Source organism: Drosophila willistoni, assembly GCF_018902025.1.
Source record: "Drosophila willistoni isolate 14030-0811.24 chromosome XR unlocalized genomic scaffold, UCI_dwil_1.1 Seg105, whole genome shotgun sequence".
Lineage (NCBI taxonomy): Eukaryota > Metazoa > Arthropoda > Insecta > Diptera > Drosophilidae > Drosophila > Drosophila willistoni.
Genome location: NW_025814054.1, coordinates 1,192,333 through 1,209,977, shown reverse-complemented (window position 1 = coordinate 1,209,977; position 17,645 = coordinate 1,192,333). Strand labels below are relative to the sequence as shown.

Genomic DNA, 17,645 nt, shown 5'->3' with positions numbered 1-17,645 from the left:
GTAATGCGTTTACAGATGTGGCTTTAGTAGAGGGTATTAGCTTAGTTGTTCATTTTTATTTATGTATATTGACTACCAGCGAACATTTTGCAAATAAATCGGCTATGACTTCATGCTCTCTGGCTGTTTATTATTGTACACTAAGCACAACAATGTCTATATATATATACATATATAAGAAGGTACATATGTGTGTGTGTGTGTGTGTGTGTTCGTATTCTATATACTCTCACACTTTTTTTTTCTATGTGTGTATCTGTGTTTTTGCATATTGAGCCTGAGAAATTGCCTTTGATGCTGCTGCTGCGTGTACAATATGCCACCTACCCCAGCCTCATCCCCTTCGACCTCTTCTCTGATTCGATGACAATGCTCAATTTGTGCTATTTTTAACACAAAACTATTGAGTAAAAATTTTTGCGTTTTCTTTGCGTCTAAACTGTTGTTTTACCCCAGATACAGATACTCGCGGATGTGCGTCAAGCTAATCATTTGTATCACAAAGATACATTTTCTAAGGAACACATGAGAGAGGGACAGTGGGGGTGAGGGTACGCTGAACAACATGTGCCAATTGCATTGGCAGAAATTTGTAATTTTTTTTGTTAGTTTTTCTATTCAATATATTTTGTTTTGTTATTCCAATTTATAGGTGTATTATTGAAATATTACGTATACGACGCATACGTCTGAGCATGGTAGGAGGAGCAGCAGTATGAGTTTGCAAGCAGCCGTCTTTCTTGTATGTATTAGGTAATCATGCTTTCAATTCAATTTTTAATAGCCTCCTGCCTGCTGCCGGCTGACTGACTGGGCCAGCGTAAATGTAAACTATTTTAATTGTACTTTTTTTTCGGTAGCTAAAAATAAGTATCTAAGAAATAATACCAACAAGAAATCACAGATAGAAAAAAAAAAAAAACTATAAAAGTTTACAGTATGCGACGCGCCAAGTAATATATAGGAAATGCCTTTTTGGAAGAACACATGCCAAGGCAAGAATAATGGGTGGGGCCCCCATGAATTTTCGAAGCTCACATATTTTTGAAACATTACATACGTCTCTCAAAAACTTTGATCTACACATTTGTATATATTGGCCTTAAACAGGAAAGATTTAACTAACTGTTTTTTAAACACTGTAGATAAGATTAATGAAAATATTTTTAAAAAAATCTCTAAGTAAATAATGGAATTAAAAGTTAGAAATTAAGCAAACTTTATGAAAACTTTCACAATTTATTGAATCGCTTTTAAATTTCAGAGAATGTTGCCTTTTTTTTTTGACATTTTCATAGATTTCTTGTAAATTTTGTGCAAATTTATTAGGCACTTCCCTGAATGCATTGTCATTTGTTTCTTGTTTGATTTGTTGATCATGTATTTGAATAAGATATGATTTTGAATCAATTCTAATCTGTGTTTAAGTATTCATCAGATGCAACTTTTTTTTTGATTTTTAAATTTTTGTTAAAAAATAACTAAGTTTGTTTGTAAATTCAATTGATTAGGCCTAAGAAAAATTTCATTTAACTTTTGCCCATTTCAAAATTGTTTAATGAATCAACTTGCCAAATAATATGTATATAGATATACTGTTTATAAATTATGTTTTTTCTTCTTTCTGTTTTTTTTTTTGCATTTTCTATGTCAACATTTAATTTAGGTTTCGTTTTGTTTTTGTTTTTAGATAGATAGAAATGTTTTTTTTTTTCTTCTGATTTTTGTTTGGGGGTCGCAGCCAACTAATTTTTGACAGACCTGAGAAAATCTGTGGGAGCAACAACAACAACAAATTTAGAACACATTAGTCAAAAAAGAAAAAAACCCACAAAACGAAACAGAACCAAATTGCAAAATAAAAGCAAAAATTATGGAACCACATGAAACTAACAATAATAATAATATTATATGATAGCCATCAAAGTTTTCTAGCGGCCCAACAAATTTATTGTTCATGTTCCATAAATTTATTTACATATTTTCGAAAAAAAAACAGAAGAATTATTCGCACATATTTTGAATTTTCCGAATCTCAGGTTAAGGATATGTATTTTGAGAGAGAGAAAAACAAAACATCCAACAATAACAACAACAAATAAAAAATTCAAAAATATTGAAAACGTATAGCGCAGAACCCGTGCGCCGCTTGCCGAACAACCGGAACGACGCGAACTTCGAACAAGACTGACCAAAAGGCATAGACTGGGAGGCCCAGCCAGCCCCCCAAATGCCTGCTGAGATCACTATGCGAGAGAAGCGCGAGAGAAGTCACTCTCGCGAAGCCTCAAGCAGATGTTTAACCGTTTCGCTCGCTCGGCCCATGCTTTCGATCATCTTTCTACAAACACACTCGCTACTCCTCACACTCTTTCTTATTGTCTGTCCCTCCAACTCGATCTCTCACTCTCTGTCTCTAACTTACTCGCTCTCTCCCTCTCTCTCTCTCTCTCTCTCTCTCTCTCTCTCTTGCATTAAGCTAAGTTTCGACAAAAAGCCGGCTCAAACTTGGGAGAGACCCGGTGGTTTTGCGGGGCAGGCGGGAAAGAGACCCTGGCTGGCGGTGGTTGGCGGTCGAAGAGGGCCGGCGACATAAATAAACAAGTGCTCTTGGCATTCGGTGCGTCGTTAATTCATGATTTCAATTTTTAATGCCCTGCGCCCGGCTTTTCACCAATCACAAGAACAGCAAGCAACAGCGTCATTTCAAATATACAATATATTGGACCACCTGGATACCCTGCATACATTCAACTTAAGATATTGAAAATTGTTATTCGAAAGTTCCTAAAAAGTTTGGCTATAGCTTAAGAAACATTTTTTAACAAATCATCCAAAGATAACTGACGATATTGAAATAACTTAAATAACAGATATCGAAGCATATTTAAATTTTTATAAGAATTCCACAATTTGAAAAATTTATATTCCATGAGATAATTTCAAAGTAATTGTACAAATTTGAATTATTATTGTTAATGTTCCTTTAATATTAAAGTTGGAGTCGGCGGTTGTAACCGACCAATTTGGGGGGAAATTTGTTTGACATTTGGAATTTTAGCAATTTAAGAATTAAATTATCGTGAAGTGAAAATTTCCATTTCTCAGTTCCCTTCCCATGAATCGGTTAACTTATTTGCAATAAATAAATTATAATAGCTGTATAAACGATTAGTCCCAAAATATTTTACAGCTTTGAAAGCTTGTTGCGAGTTCAGTTGGCATGGTCAAGTGCCAAAATGCTCCAAGTGTGACATATAAATGCAGGGTATATCCGACCACAATGTGCTGAAGTGCAGCTATGGGTACTTTAATAGCAGAACAACAGAGTAGGCAAAGATCAGGGGACAATGAGGTAAGGGAGGGATGAAGGGAGGTGGCTATGTTCGGGGAACAGCAACCTGGCTGCATCATCATTATCATCATCATCATTATCATTATTATCATCATCATCATCATCGTGTCTTAATAGAAGGCAACAAGCGGCCATGAACTATCCCGCCCGCCCGCATTCAAGACGGACCTCTCCGACCCCTTGGCTGCTATGAATCTTACATGCAAGACGGTTCCACCCTCCCATCTAGTATGCCTCTTGCTGGCTGCACTTCATCATCGACTGCGTCGAAGTATTTTCCGCTACTTGAGCGTCCGAAATGCGTGTGGCAGGCAATGTTTTGGCCTTACATTTTCGACTTTAGCCAACGATTCTTACACTGACTCTGACTCTGAGAGGCAAGCGACTTCGCGGGAAGGCCGCTGCGGCCACTGCGAATGCAATTCTTTTTCTCGTGTTCGTGCTGAGCCGTGCCGTTCCGTTGCATGCAGCCGCCGCCTCAGCCGTGGCAGCAGTTGCTGCACCAATCAAACTTTTTGTCTTATTATTATTTTTCTTTTTGAGCTATCAACAACGAAAAATTTATTGAATTATTTTTTCAGCGCCGTCACGAAATCTGCGCTCAGGCGAAAATCAAATCAGAAAACCAAATAAACTAGAGACGCGAGTAGAGCAAAAAAAAAGATGGATTTTTCTGTGAAAATGGCAAGTTACAAATACAGAAAATTTTTATAATTTCCAGATCAATGGATTTTCTTTGTTTTCCCATCTAGAAACCACCATCACCCATAAAACATACAATAGAACTTGAAATTATTTATTGCATTTTAATTGAGATTAATGAGCCACTCGAACGACCCTCATGCTACCCAGAGTAGTGCCACATCCCATCCTCTTTCTCCTTTTTGACATATCACATTTCTCATAATTGAGCAGCACTTGAAGTGTTTAGGCAAAAACCAAAAACCACCCACAGAGTTTATATGTAAGAAGAAGGAAATCATACTCGACGAATTCTTGATACTCTGATGCTGAGTTCAATGTGAAATGTAAAACAAGAACTACAAATCCATTGTACACATATGTACATATATTAGTTATATTTTAGTCTTCGCGTGGTTTATGGACATATTTATATGAGTAGATCACATAGAAGCTGAACGAAGACCATTGGGAAGTACAAATACTTTATTTAGCAGGGTATATACAAACGATTAGTAATTATTCACCAACTGCTCGATTAGGCATGAGATTAAATTTTAGGCTTGTCTTTCTTTAGCTAATGCATAACATGATGCTCATTTAAATTGGCATCGAATCGGCAAATGAATCAATAACAACATCTTATATTTTCGATTTCGATTAAGGGATGTAGAAGATATTAATGGAATGTGGTCGATCAGCTAATGAAATTTAGTAATTTCCGAGGGGGTTTTTTTTTAAGGATTTATCGAAACTGTCCAACTTCTCGAAGATTTTCTAGTTTAAGCTAGAAGATACGAATATTCAAACACATTTTAACATTTAAATGCAACATGTAGCCTTTTAGCAACAAAATGTATAAGCATTACACATATAACGCATTTATGAAATAAACGACATGAATCTATTTCAGACAAAATTATCGTTATTCTATTCTATTCCATTTTATATTCTACTGTAACTTTGTTTAAATTTAGTCATTTAGTTTATAAATATTGGAAAGGAATTTTTTATATTAAATAGAAAAAAATATATTTATATTTATTATCTACATCGAATAGGTCAACGAGTAGTTTGTTTTTTTTTTCAATAAATAAAATAATAATAAAATAAAATAAAAATGTATCAGTCAGAACTAAAAACGATCCCAAACAAGCAGTGCATCTACGCAGCCCTGGCATCTGCACATGTTTTATAGATAGAGATAAATTTGTATGCCCAGCCCAAAAGTATGCAACAAATTAATTTTACCATTTGGTTTTTGGTTTTCTCTCTTTTTTGCTGAAAAGTTTCAAGTTAAAAAAGATTTAAATATCATAAATTGGTTTAAATTTATTGATTAAGTTATATATTTTGTTTATTATATTGTGACTGTAAGGAATTTTTTTTAAATAAGTATTTTATATTTCTGGAATATTTTGAATTTAAGGTTAATGGCCAAACAGTTTTGTGAAACATTTAAAAGATTAAAAAGATTAAATAACTAAATGTGTATAATAAATAAATTTCGTACATATTTAGATAATTTATATTTTGGAATTCTCTAATCATTTTGCAGGCAATATTTTGTTTAAAAACTAAATTTCAGCTAACATAATAATTTAAAATAAAACTTTAAACATGCACACACAAAAAAAAAAAGGAAATAAAAAACAAAAGCCAAAAAAAAACTTTTCTTTTAGCTCATGAGCTAAAATAGACTAATTTCAAATGAATAGAGATGAGAGAAAACATGAATAATATGCCAACTAATTTAAATGAATGGCAAGACTGATGTTGGAAAAGCAAATGGCTCGAGGATTGTTAATTGGGCAGGCATACATAAATGGCGGGACAGGCAGTCAGGGTTTTTCCGATCTGTCTGTTCTCTTGGATATTTCAAAGGAATCCCTTGATCGTTTGTTTAGTTATATTTTCGTAATATTTGCTGCGTCGCCACGAGGCAGGCGGCTTCGATTCGTTGGAGTTAGTAGTAGGAGCTGTAGCTGTAGCTGAAGTTGGAGCATTGCGACAATTCGCACTCACCTCTGGCGTATGGGCTGTGGATACACTGGGTGCCAATTCGGTGGTAATGCCAGAGGCTAAACCAAAACCTTCTAGCTCACTATCAGATTCGATGGGCTGTGGCATGGGACGCAGCTGTTGCTGCTCATCATCGGGCGTGGGAGTCACACTTTGACTATGCAAATCGGCCACTCCGGCCACACTATCCTGATCATCCGCCTTGCTTGGCTGTTGAGCCGAAAAATAGCTCAACTCGGAACTATCAAAGGACATATTATGCACTGGTGATTGTGGTAGTTCTGGTATTTCAAATGTGCTCAGTGTTGAGTCATCGGCCTCGTCAAAGGAATTCTTGGCTGAGCCTATATACGAGCTGGTTCGTCCAGAGGCCGTTTGAAATGATGATGAGTGCGAATTCGGTGTGAAGTTTCCCTCAGACGCAGTGGCAAAAGATTCATCTTCGGTGGAACGGGATTGCCAATCCTTACAATTGAATAATACATATAAATATTAAATTAGTTAACACATAAAACTGGCTCAAGATCTGTTAACTAAGGTTTAGGAAATTACAACTAGTTCTGAGATAGATTTGCAATTTAGATTACAACTCATAGACTTAAATCAGCTTAAAATCTATGGAAATTAGATATTTTCAGAAATGTTTTGCTCACCTCAATATTACCCAGCTTCTTACTATTACTGGGACCATCGACTTCGCCCTCTTGCTGAACATCTCGGATAACAGCATCCAAAGATTCGGCCACCTCGGCAATGGCGCTTAGTTTATGGGTTATTGCAGCACAGGCCAATTCATTGCTACCAGTTGGTAGAATCTTTAGAGTAGCCGGTGGCGATGTTTCACCACTAAGAGCTTCGCTGCCCGCACTACTGGTGCGACCACTGTCATGCAAGGGACTTGGACTGCTGTCCAAGGGTAGCTCATCGGCCACAACACTGAAATCGGGAGTGAAATGTGAGTTATCTAGTTGCAATTGTAGACCAGCAGCTACTACTGCTTCCGCTTCCGAGTCCATTGAAGCAGTGCGTGAATGCGAGGGTGTTGGTTCTTCGGTGTCATTGTCTGTATAATCACTTTGAGGATATGTTTCGCTATCATTACGTATTAGGGCCTTGATCTTGTCGAGACTGTGTTGCACATTATCGTCTTTATCCACATTATCTTCGTCAATTTGTTTCTCGTCCTCCTCCCCCTCCTCATCCTCCTCTAGTATGATATCACGTTCGATAGAAGCTTTGGCTATTTTCGTTTTGACACTTGAAGTGCTGGCAGTTTCATCATCATCATCATCATAATCCCCATCAGCCTCAGCATCATCGCCGTCTTCGTCATTATCTTCAGAGCTTAATTCGGGCAATTTGGTTGATTCATTGATGGCTTCCAAGAGTTTTGATAACTCATTCGTGGAATCGCTTAGACTTTCCTCATGGCCATTACTACTATAGAGATCCTCTTCCTCACTGGCCAATGGAGCACAAGATGTGATATTATGAACAGTAAGGCTGGCAATTTGATGACGTTCCTTTGGCTCATCATCTTCTTTGGGCGGCTCGTCTACCACAATGCTGGGCACTTCCGGCATTGTGGTTGCCGCCTCTATTGTCTCCTCATCGGCCTTCTTGGCAAACAAATTACGAAATCTGGCAAACATTTATGTATGTATGAGCCCCCCTTGCCTATAGCAAGTATACTTTTGCTGTTCTGGCGCCTCCTCCTTAGGGATGAAGACAATTACTTTGACGCAATAGTTGAAACACGCGTTTGGCTCGCGGCCAATCACTCCGATAATTGTGGATTATTATAATTGTTCAGTTTTTGGCGGGGGGGCCACAAACAAGTGAGAAAGGGGGTGGTGGTGAAGTATGAAGACACTTCTAAAATTAACACCAAATCTTTGCTACTCTTTAACCCAATTCCACGTTGGATATTTTAGTTTTTGTTCCAGCAGTTGCCTTCCTCTTCCCACTCTCTTTCTCTCTCTCTATGAATGTTCCATTAATTTGACAACTTGACAGTTGCTCTCACTATTATATATATCGTATATATGTACATATATACATATATATATCTATCTGAACCACAAACCGACGCGCCACTTTTTTGTTTCGTATTTTTTTTTTGCCTTTTTGCTCCGTTCCCGTCACGCACTACGCTGGACCACGCACCGAAATAGACTGTCGTTCTGTGGATGGGCTGTGGATGAAGGAAAAGTCCGCTCGGTCGCCTCTACTGTGTTGTTTTTGTTTTTTCCTCGCCGCTTGTCATTTGTTTTATTCTGTCAAAAATTTATTTCTATACTCTGTCAAAGACTATTTGCAGTTCACGAAGAACTTTGTAGTGTCTTACTTAACTGATTGTCCAAAAAGTTAAAAAACTTACTTAGGTAGGAACTATTTCTATAGTTAACAGTTTTACAATTAGAGAAGATCCCTTCATAAAGACATTATGCCAATTAAAGAATATTAGGTTAACGACAGCTCAGTCATATTTTTGTTCCCCCCATTTCTAAGAGTATTTATTTGTTCGTCACATTAGTCTTGTTTTAAGAACTTATTAGTGGTTCTATTCCTTTTCGTGGCAGCGTCTAATGTTGAGTGTATTTTAAGAGATTTGAGTGAAATTCGTTGTCGTTGGTTGTGTTGTCGGCATTATTTTGTTTTTTTCTTTATACGCCTGACATTTGCTTTACGTGATTCGAGAATCTATGTGTAGAGCATAATGAATGAGCTTCGGCCAATCCTCACGCAGCTCACGCAACTGCTGGAAGAGACTATTCACTTTACTTACCTCTTGCCAGTTAGAGAGTCCAAGATGAACGGCTCCTTCAAACGTTTCTTGAGAAGTCTACCCAGTCGGACCATGCGACCCACTTCCACTAGTAGCTGTTCCCGGGCCATTAAATGACGCTGCAAACGGGCTGGTAATTCACCCAGAGTTTTATAAACCGGTGATAGTTCGGGTGAAAGATCCGCATCCGCATCGCTGCTTATGCCGCTGCTGCTGCGATTATGTTGCTGCCGTTGCTGCTGATGCAGCTGAGTGGCCAATTCCTGGGTGAGCAGGGGTCGCAATTCCCTCAATTGGCGATAGTATGCCTCCACACTGCGATGGAATACAGCTGAGACACGCAGTCGTGTCATTTGCTCTTGGGCTATCGATTGAAGGCTATGCCAGGTGTGCTGCAATTGCTGGGAAATGAGTTCAGGATCGGACAGTGCTAGTTTGCAGCACAGACGTAAAGTCTGCGATGCCTCCACTAACTGGCAACCATAGTTGTAAATGCTCTGCAAGAAAGAAAGAGTCAGAGAATAGGAGAACAGTTAGCCGAAAACTTGCTTGCACCGCCGAAAAAATAAAAAACAAAAACAAATATATACATATATAAACAAAACTCACCCGTCCGGTTTCCTCGAAACCCTGAAGCTCATCCTTCTGCAGCTGAATCTCGTGTATGTTGCAGCCAACATGTGAGTGACACCGCAACAAGACGGCATATAACTCGCCCAGCCAATCCAGTGCACGTCTTGCATCTTCCTCATAGGCATGGATGTGGGTCACCTGCTCCAAGGTGAGCCGCTGCAATGCCAGACGCTGTCCGCACAGCTGTCGTCGCTCACGACTCGCGTCGAGCTGGCGTCGCAGCTGGGCAATGTCGTTGCTATAATCCAGCTGGAGGTCACGGCCCAAGGCATCTTTCACCGGCATGGCAAGCATATCGCTTAGTTTTTCGCCCTCGCGAACAAGTTCGCGTTCGACCAGAGCTGTGCGAACAAGTTTGAATGAAGAACTCTCTCTCTCTCTCTCACACTCTTTCTCTCTCAGTGCGATCGTTTAATAGACCATGACTTACCCATCATTTGTTGATTACTCTTCAATTGCATAAGCATTTGTTCGGCCTCTGGCCATTGCAGAGATCGACTATCCACCTCCATCACATGTTGTCCAGTGATCAGAAGCTCTTCAAATTGTTCGAGCAGCCGATGATAACGCAAAGCAGTCATCAAAATGTTACGCCGCCTTTCCAAACGTTTGGCAAACGAACGGCAAACAAATTGCATAAAATCCCTTTGGGATAACAAATCCTGGCACACGGATAATTTCTCGGTGCGCTCTTTGACAAATTGCTCGATTTTGTAAAGAAGTTCGGCATAGCAGCCATAGGTATCACGGCATTCCATTTCTAATTGATCATGGGCCGCCCGCAGTGTCTCACAGGCTCGTACATCCCTGCCCACGCTACGTTGCCGGCTGAGCAGTTGTTCGGCCTGCTGTAAAATCCAGTTGGTGACAAAGGCCACGCCCTCCTCCAAAGTACTAAGCTCGCGTGCCTCTCGCAACGATCTAAGTAACTCCAGCCAAGCGGTCCGTATGGCTGTTTGTTTCTTTTCGATCTCATTCAACCTCAACTCGATGCGGGCACGCTCACAGACGAGGTCGGGTGGCAATGCGGGTTTACCACCGGCGGCAGCCACGAGGACGGCGGGAGAGGTGGTTATTGTTGTCTCTGCTGCGCTTGCTGCTGCTTGTGGAGCAACAGGTGCGGCCGCTTGTGGCGTTTCATAGACCTCGTTAAAGCGAGCCAAGATCGCATTACCTGAGCAAAGAGAAATGTGTGTAAAAAACAAAACAAAATATAAAAAAATAAAAGGTTGTCGCATTAGTTTCAATGAAAGCCCTCTTTATTAACACATTTTCATTTCAACTGTGAGAGAGAGGTTATGTTACGTTTCGATAAAGAAAAAGTGAAATCCCTTCCTGGTCTAGAAGTCACTCTGTCTAGTCGGAGCGTTGGCATGTGCCAGTTTTCGTTGCGCATCAATGATTTTTATAGCCGCCAAGTGAAAGGTCACGATTTTCATTTTATAGTCGCACCCACACACACATGCCATTCAACCACAACAACAATAGCAACTCTCTGCATGTCTGTCTACTCGTTTTCAATACTCTGACAATAGCTACAGTTCAAGCATTTCATAAGTGCAGGCAATATGAAACAAAGTTCGATCAACTATGTATACATGATCGCAATGCGATCTGCCCTTTTTTTTGCAAATTCTTTTATGCTAACCGCAAATATTCCGACTGCCTGAAACCGCAAAAACAAAAAAAAAAAAAGACCCCGAAAGTCAACTTAATTAGGTTTCTCTTGAGAATCTCAATTATTTAAAAAAGTGAGAGTTTTTGTCTTTTAGAATTTCGAGTCAAATTTAAAAGTTCATTCGTTTGATTCGACACAGAATCAATAAAATGCCTCAGAATGCCTAGACGGAAAAGATAACTATAAGTTGACTGAAATTATAATTGATAGTATGATTAATGGGAAATATATAACAGTTTCAAATTGAAACAAAAGTTTTCTCAAAAAAAAATTCTCAAAAGCTGTGAGAAATTTAAACTAGATATTTAATTGTGCTTTTAATTTCTGTAGTTAGATTAAACTTAATTATTGATTGAACTTAAATATTGAAAACCAATTAAAGATAACACAAATTTAGCCCACGCAAGCAATTAAAACCTTAAGTTGAAAATGTGTAAAAACCCTGGCTCCATTAAGAGAACTTTTCAATGTTATTTAGTGTCAAAAACAATCAGTTGATAAACACGAACACGAATCGTGAAAAAGAAAAAAAAAAAACAGAAACAAGTTTGGCAAACACATTTTTTTTTCTTTTATGATTTCTAATTGAAATACGCACAAAAAAAATCAATGCTGTTTGTGATTTACTTGTCACATGGTGGTTCTGCGTGCCCCCCTTTTCGCCCCTTTCCCTATTATAGACCGTAACTGGCAACTCGTTTGTCGTTTTGTCGTCGGCGTTGAACGAGAGAGGGCATTGAAATTATGTTAATTGCTGTCAGAGCTCTTCTCATCCGCCGTTCGAAAAACGAAAAACGAAAGACTGAGGCAACAAACTTGCACACTTTGAATTGAACTTGTTTGGAAGACTTCTTACCCATTTCAATCGCAGACTCAATACTACGCTGAACGTGGGTATGCAACTGGGCGCTTTTCTTTAGCTCAACATCCGCTTCCGTTGGTCTCAGGGATTTGTTGCCACTTAAAAGTTTCAGCAACTGCTCCATCCCAGCCAAAGTCTGAGCATGAGTCTTGGTGAATTCATCAATTGACTGCAAAAAAAAGGAAAAAATAAAAACCAAATTAAATGCAACTCAATTTCAATTTCTGTTGCTTACCTTGCGCTGCTGCAGCCACAGATCATAATTGAATTGCAGGTTACCGCCCAGTTCCTCGGGCAAATTGTTAGGCTCTACATACTTGGCCAGCCGTGCCTTCGACAAAACCAAGGGCTGCCAAGGGGGAAAACGGGCAAGAAAATTACTCCTTAATCGTGGCGGAGTGGAAAAAAATCTAGGTTAAAGCCAACTTACCTCGCCTTTGATTTGAGATTTGGCGCATGGCTCCACATGCTTTTCCCAGAAACCCTCCGATCTGACTAGATACAAATCTACGCTTATATCGCCACCAAATAAAGCATAGATCTCACGCACATGTTGCCGTGAGATACGGGAGCTGGTCTCTTGGGCATTTACTATCACGCTGACACCGTTTTGCAAGATCGAAGCACTGCCCGAAAGACAGATAAAGGAAAAGTTAAAAGATTTTGTGGGGGATTTGGGAATAGAGCGGGGGTAAACAGAAATCTCTTGATTGGGTTGCCAGTTTAAATTTTAATTAACAACTTTGCTTAGGCTTTGGTTTTGTTCGTTCGTTTGTTTCTTTTGTGACCTAATGCCAGACTTTTTGATTGATCACTATAAAAAATGTATCCATAATTCATTTCGTTTTTTCTTCGTCTTTTCATTGTGGCTCATAAAATTAAATAATTTTCTTGTTGTGCTAATAAACAAATAAAAACTAGGCAAACAATAGACAGACTAAAAATCATTTAAGATCTATCAAATGGTGCTGATTATGGGCCTAACAGCGAGTTGAAATGTATTCTTAGTTCAGTAAAAGTACAGAATGTTTAGTTACTCAAGTAATTGCAATACTTTTTTTACTTCTAACGTTCTAATTTAGGTATAGATATACAAACATATAAATGTTTATTATCATAAGTATTTAGTTACTATACGGCTTATTTTCAATTACTAATTTAATTACTATTCGTTGCATTTTAAATTACTTATTTAGTAACTACAATTATTAATTCAATTCTTTTGATTTGCTATATGTATGGATAGATTACGTTTCAGATACTTTTTCAGTTACATTTTAAATACGTTTTTAGTTCTTAGTTGTTACTTTGTTGAGTAAAAATATTTCTTAATGTTCTATCTAAAATTTGAATTGATTGTAAAAACAAGTTTCACCTGGCCTACTTAGAGTACAATAAGATGAAAAATATTAATACAGATTAACAGGAATCGGGAACCAAATCTACACAGCGAGAAAAAAAATACTGAAAATTATTCCACTGGCTTTAAATTATTGAAAAAATTAACAAAATCAGTGTAAAGTTACAATAAATATAGAACATGATGTTATTGAAGAAACTTTTATATCAAATGTGATTAAATTGTTCTATGTAGAATTGATATAAAAGAAAGGGTATAACTCAGAAGAAGACATCTTATGCTGTATCTTTTTAAATGAAAGAGTATTTCTTTAGTCGTATACCTAACACATATGTATTTTCTATTAATACTCGATCAAAATTTGTCAAACTCATGAAAAATATCTTTTGCCTTCAAACAGTTAAAAAAGAAGTTCTATAGATAGGATTAGCATATGAATGGCCAGATATTGTCAACATCTTTGACTATCAGCATAGCTCTTAGGCCTTTTTATTATCTTTCTCTATTTCTCTCTCTCTCTCTTTCATACCTTATACCATGCACCATAGCTAATGAAAAGTCTAAAATATAATGTAAAAGCGTATATCATCTGCGGGTTATTTGCATATTTCGGCCATATGTTAATTAGCTGGCGGCACTTTTTACTTCTTTCTTTTTTTTTCTTTCCCACTAAAGATGGTAACCATGATATCTCACCTGAGCGAACGTTTGAGATAGTCCAAAGCCAACTGCAGACATCTGCGATTCCACATTTGTAGATCATTAAATGCATTTACTATGAATATGATTCGCTTCTGGCGATCGAAGCCCCCAGAAAGATAAACACTGCGAGTTTGCAGGGCATTCAACACGTCCTCCTCCATCTCAGATGTGATGGGACTATCGTTGGATAGATGGATGGATGAATGGATGGATCTATGGTTGTCGGTTTCTTCTTTAATTGCTGAATGAAACAGTCATTTCTATTGAGGATGAACCGAAAAAAAAACAAAACAAACGTTTTTTTTCTTTAAGATTTTCAGATTTTTCTTTTTAAGATTGTTTTTTGTTTGAAAATTAATACGAGTCACAGTTATATTGTTGCTGTTGTTGTTGTTGGTGTTGTTTGCTGCACAATGCATTTCCAAATGCCGCAGTCTATGCCTGAAGGGGACACATGGTTAGACGGTTGTCGGGGATCTGGAGGTCGGAGGGGGGTAAACATGTTTGACAAGTTGCAGCTAAAGTTTCAGCTCTCCACATGATTTTCACTATTTTAAGAGGTTTGCTTTGGTCTTACAGGCTAATGGAAAAATTCCAATTTGGTTTTTCTTTCTTTTTTGTATGTGTGTGTGTTTTTTTTTTTGCGCACATTTTTTTTCTTGCTTTTTGACACATATTGAAAGGCCGGTAAACTTTTTCTATGCCATCTTGAAGTTAATTTTCATTAACTGATAAGGGGAGAGGCCGGTTAATATATATATTTCACTTCCCCACAACTAACTCCACTTCGCTCTAACTGACTCCATCTTACTCACTCACTCACTTGAGGCATTCTTTCACTTGCAAAAAAAAAAAAAAAGAGTAAAGAAAAGAAATCCTGTTTTTCCTCAAGTCTATCTTACAGTTATGCGTAAGTGGTTTCTCTTCCTCCATCTCTTGTATACTTTAGTTGAAACTTGCTCCGTTTTTTAAATACCCTTTGCCCAAGTAAAGTATATCAGTTTGGCAATCAAATTCAGACAGAAGGAGACAGTCCAAAAAAAGTACAGATATGCGTCTAATAAAAAAATTAAAGTTTAGAAAGTATGCTAAAGGTAAACGAAATAAATATGTATATTAAACTAGAGAGGTGGGAAATATATTCCAGAAAGTATCAGTTTCATCAGTTTGATTGTCAATAGTCTCAAGCTAGTTAATGATTGCCAAATTCATGGTAAGTCCTAATAATTTCAGATCAGAAGTAAATACATTATACTTTGTCGATGTATCTATTTAGTTTTTGACAGCAAATTGGTTTTATCTAGAGTATCAAATGGTACGTCTTTATTGGCATTATTTATGCTATAGCCCTCTGTTTATGGGATTCTCTTCTATGTTTGAGGCAAAGCAATTTGCACTACACTGTAAAAATAACTAAAAGGCAACCTGTTTCAGTCACTTGCTAATGGTGGGGCAACTGCAGCAGAAGGAAGCTGGCTTAATAATTGTCAAGTTAGGTTAGCGGTTTTCTTTCTTGTACCCCACTAACCGCTACCCCAGCCCCCTATTATGCTGTCTCTTTCTTGCTAGCTTGCACTGCGCATTGAATTTCAATTAATGTCAAACTTGCAAAAACAACTTTAACGTCAACTTCAACTTCATTATTTCAGGTTTCAAATGTCAGGCTAAAACAAAAAAAAAACAATGAAAAATATTATAAATAAATGTAAAAAGAGTTATTACGACTGCGTTAAGCTTGCAAAAGAAAAGAAAAAAAAACGAAAAAAGGTAGCAGAAAATTGAAACCCCCGCGGGCTCGTAATGCCCCCTTTTTATTTTGATTTTTTTTTTTTCGTTTAACTTTTTACTTCGGCACACCTTTTAGGCTGGGGCAAGTAAAAAATGCTACTAAAATAGACAAAATAACCTAGAGAAAGAGAAAGAAAACACACACAAAAATAAAAACCAAACAAAAAAAACACACACACACCATGAACCGTTTGTTTCCTAAACTTTCTTGAGAACTCTTTTTAAACTTTTTTTTGTTGTTGTTGTTGTTTCTGTCTTTTATATATATTTTTGGTTTGGTTTGGTTTGGTTTTTGTTTTATGATATGACGATAAGATCTATGCGGGGCAAGCGAAAATGAATGTCGAGGGGCTTTTAAATTAATTGAAAAGTTCAACTGACAGCCAAGCCAACAACAGCAGCAACAACAACAACAACAACAACAACAACAATAACAATCAAACAACAAAAAGTCATTAACATTTCTTCATAAAAATTTGTTTTAACAGCTGACAAATGTTTCCAGTTCACAGTTATTTTATGTTGTAATTTGTCTTTAATTTCTTGTTGATCAAAGTTTTTTAAATGTGAATTGTGCTCTGTCTCTTACTTTTCATCAAAGAAAAAACAAAATTGGCACTTGAAATATGTCAGAACAAAAAAAAAACAAAAATAACACAAAATTCGAGAAAGAGTTACGAGTTACTCTTCAATAAACATATAATACGATCTATTGAGATACGTTTATTAATTTCTTCTATCACTCTAACCGAACCATTTCATTCCGTACCGATCGGACCCGATCCCCACTCTCTCGCTCTGTCTTCGTAGAGTTCATGCGCTCAACTAACTTGACTGAATAATCTGTGAGCCAAGTTTGGATCTGTCTACGGAGCTCGGTTGCAAGTTCGATGTTGCTGTTGGATCGCGTGTCAGCTGTTTGCCAGTGTTTTGTATGTGTGTGTGTGTGTGTGTTTTTTTTTTTTTGTTTTGCCGCATATCAATTCATGACGATTGTAGTTTTTCTCTCTGGTGTTTTTTCTCCTGCACTGCACTGCACTCTGGCTGATTACTTGCACGTTTTGCCCCTTTTTTTGTTTTTTTGGTTTTGTTGATATATGAGTGAAAAGCAAACCTGTTCGCATGTGAATTGAAGTTTGATGCTTCATGTTGTTGGAAGTTTCTTTAACGCTCTTTGCAAAATTAATACAAAACATGCGTTTTGTTTGCTGCGCCTGCCTGTTGTCTGTCTGTCTGATATCGGATTCGGATTGGGATTCTGTGCTGATGTGCGGATCGCGAAAGGGTACATTAACTTTATGGTAAAGTGCAGCGAACGATTCTGGCATATAGCTTGCACTTTATTAGGTGACGGTTAGCGATGATATTATATCCCTTGTACAAAAAAAAAGGTAGTTTAGTCTTTGGAAGGGCTTCTATGTAATTAAAATGCAACAGAGATAATCTTGTTTTGTTTTTAGTTCAAATGTATACCTACATATTTGTTTCCAAGTCTAAACATTTCGTCTATTAAATTTAAGTATATATTCACACATATGGATGTAGATCAGTACCTATGACTCATAAATATATATCTACAGAAAAGTAATTATTTTGGTATAATAATCTTCATAATCAAAGCAAAAAATTTGAAATATTTAAATAGGTTTATATAAAGATCGAAATATTTCATTCAAGTTCAAATTTAGCTTTTTTGAGAACCAAATAAGTTTTAAATATGTAAACGCCCTGGTACCCCTTTAAATACAACTTATATGGATAATATGTATATAATAA

General features: G+C 37.3%; 1 protein-coding gene across 2 annotated transcripts; it reads right to left on the bottom strand.

The window, feature by feature from the left end:
* Window positions 1-5,679: 5,679 nt before the first annotated feature.
* Window positions 5,680-16,680, bottom strand: LOC6645014 (SEC14 domain and spectrin repeat-containing protein 1-B). Of its 2 annotated transcripts, none has more exons than XM_047011722.1 (10): window positions 16,639-16,680; window positions 14,076-14,341; window positions 12,450-12,645; window positions 12,255-12,368; window positions 12,014-12,188; window positions 9,910-10,653; window positions 9,456-9,820; window positions 8,847-9,343; window positions 6,712-6,994; window positions 5,680-6,523 (listed from the first exon to the last, which is right to left on the bottom strand). In XM_047011722.1, exons 2-10 carry the CDS (start codon window positions 14,240-14,242, stop codon window positions 5,915-5,917), a joined length of 3,150 nt encoding a protein of 1,049 aa, XP_046867678.1. In that variant the 5' UTR covers window positions 14,243-14,341; window positions 16,639-16,680; the 3' UTR covers window positions 5,680-5,914. The 2 variants fall into 2 exon arrangements, with proteins under 2 accessions (XP_046867678.1, XP_002067766.1); XM_002067730.4 differs by lacking the exon at window positions 16,639-16,680 and adding an exon at window positions 16,459-16,486.
* Window positions 16,681-17,645: the final 965 nt, after the last annotated feature.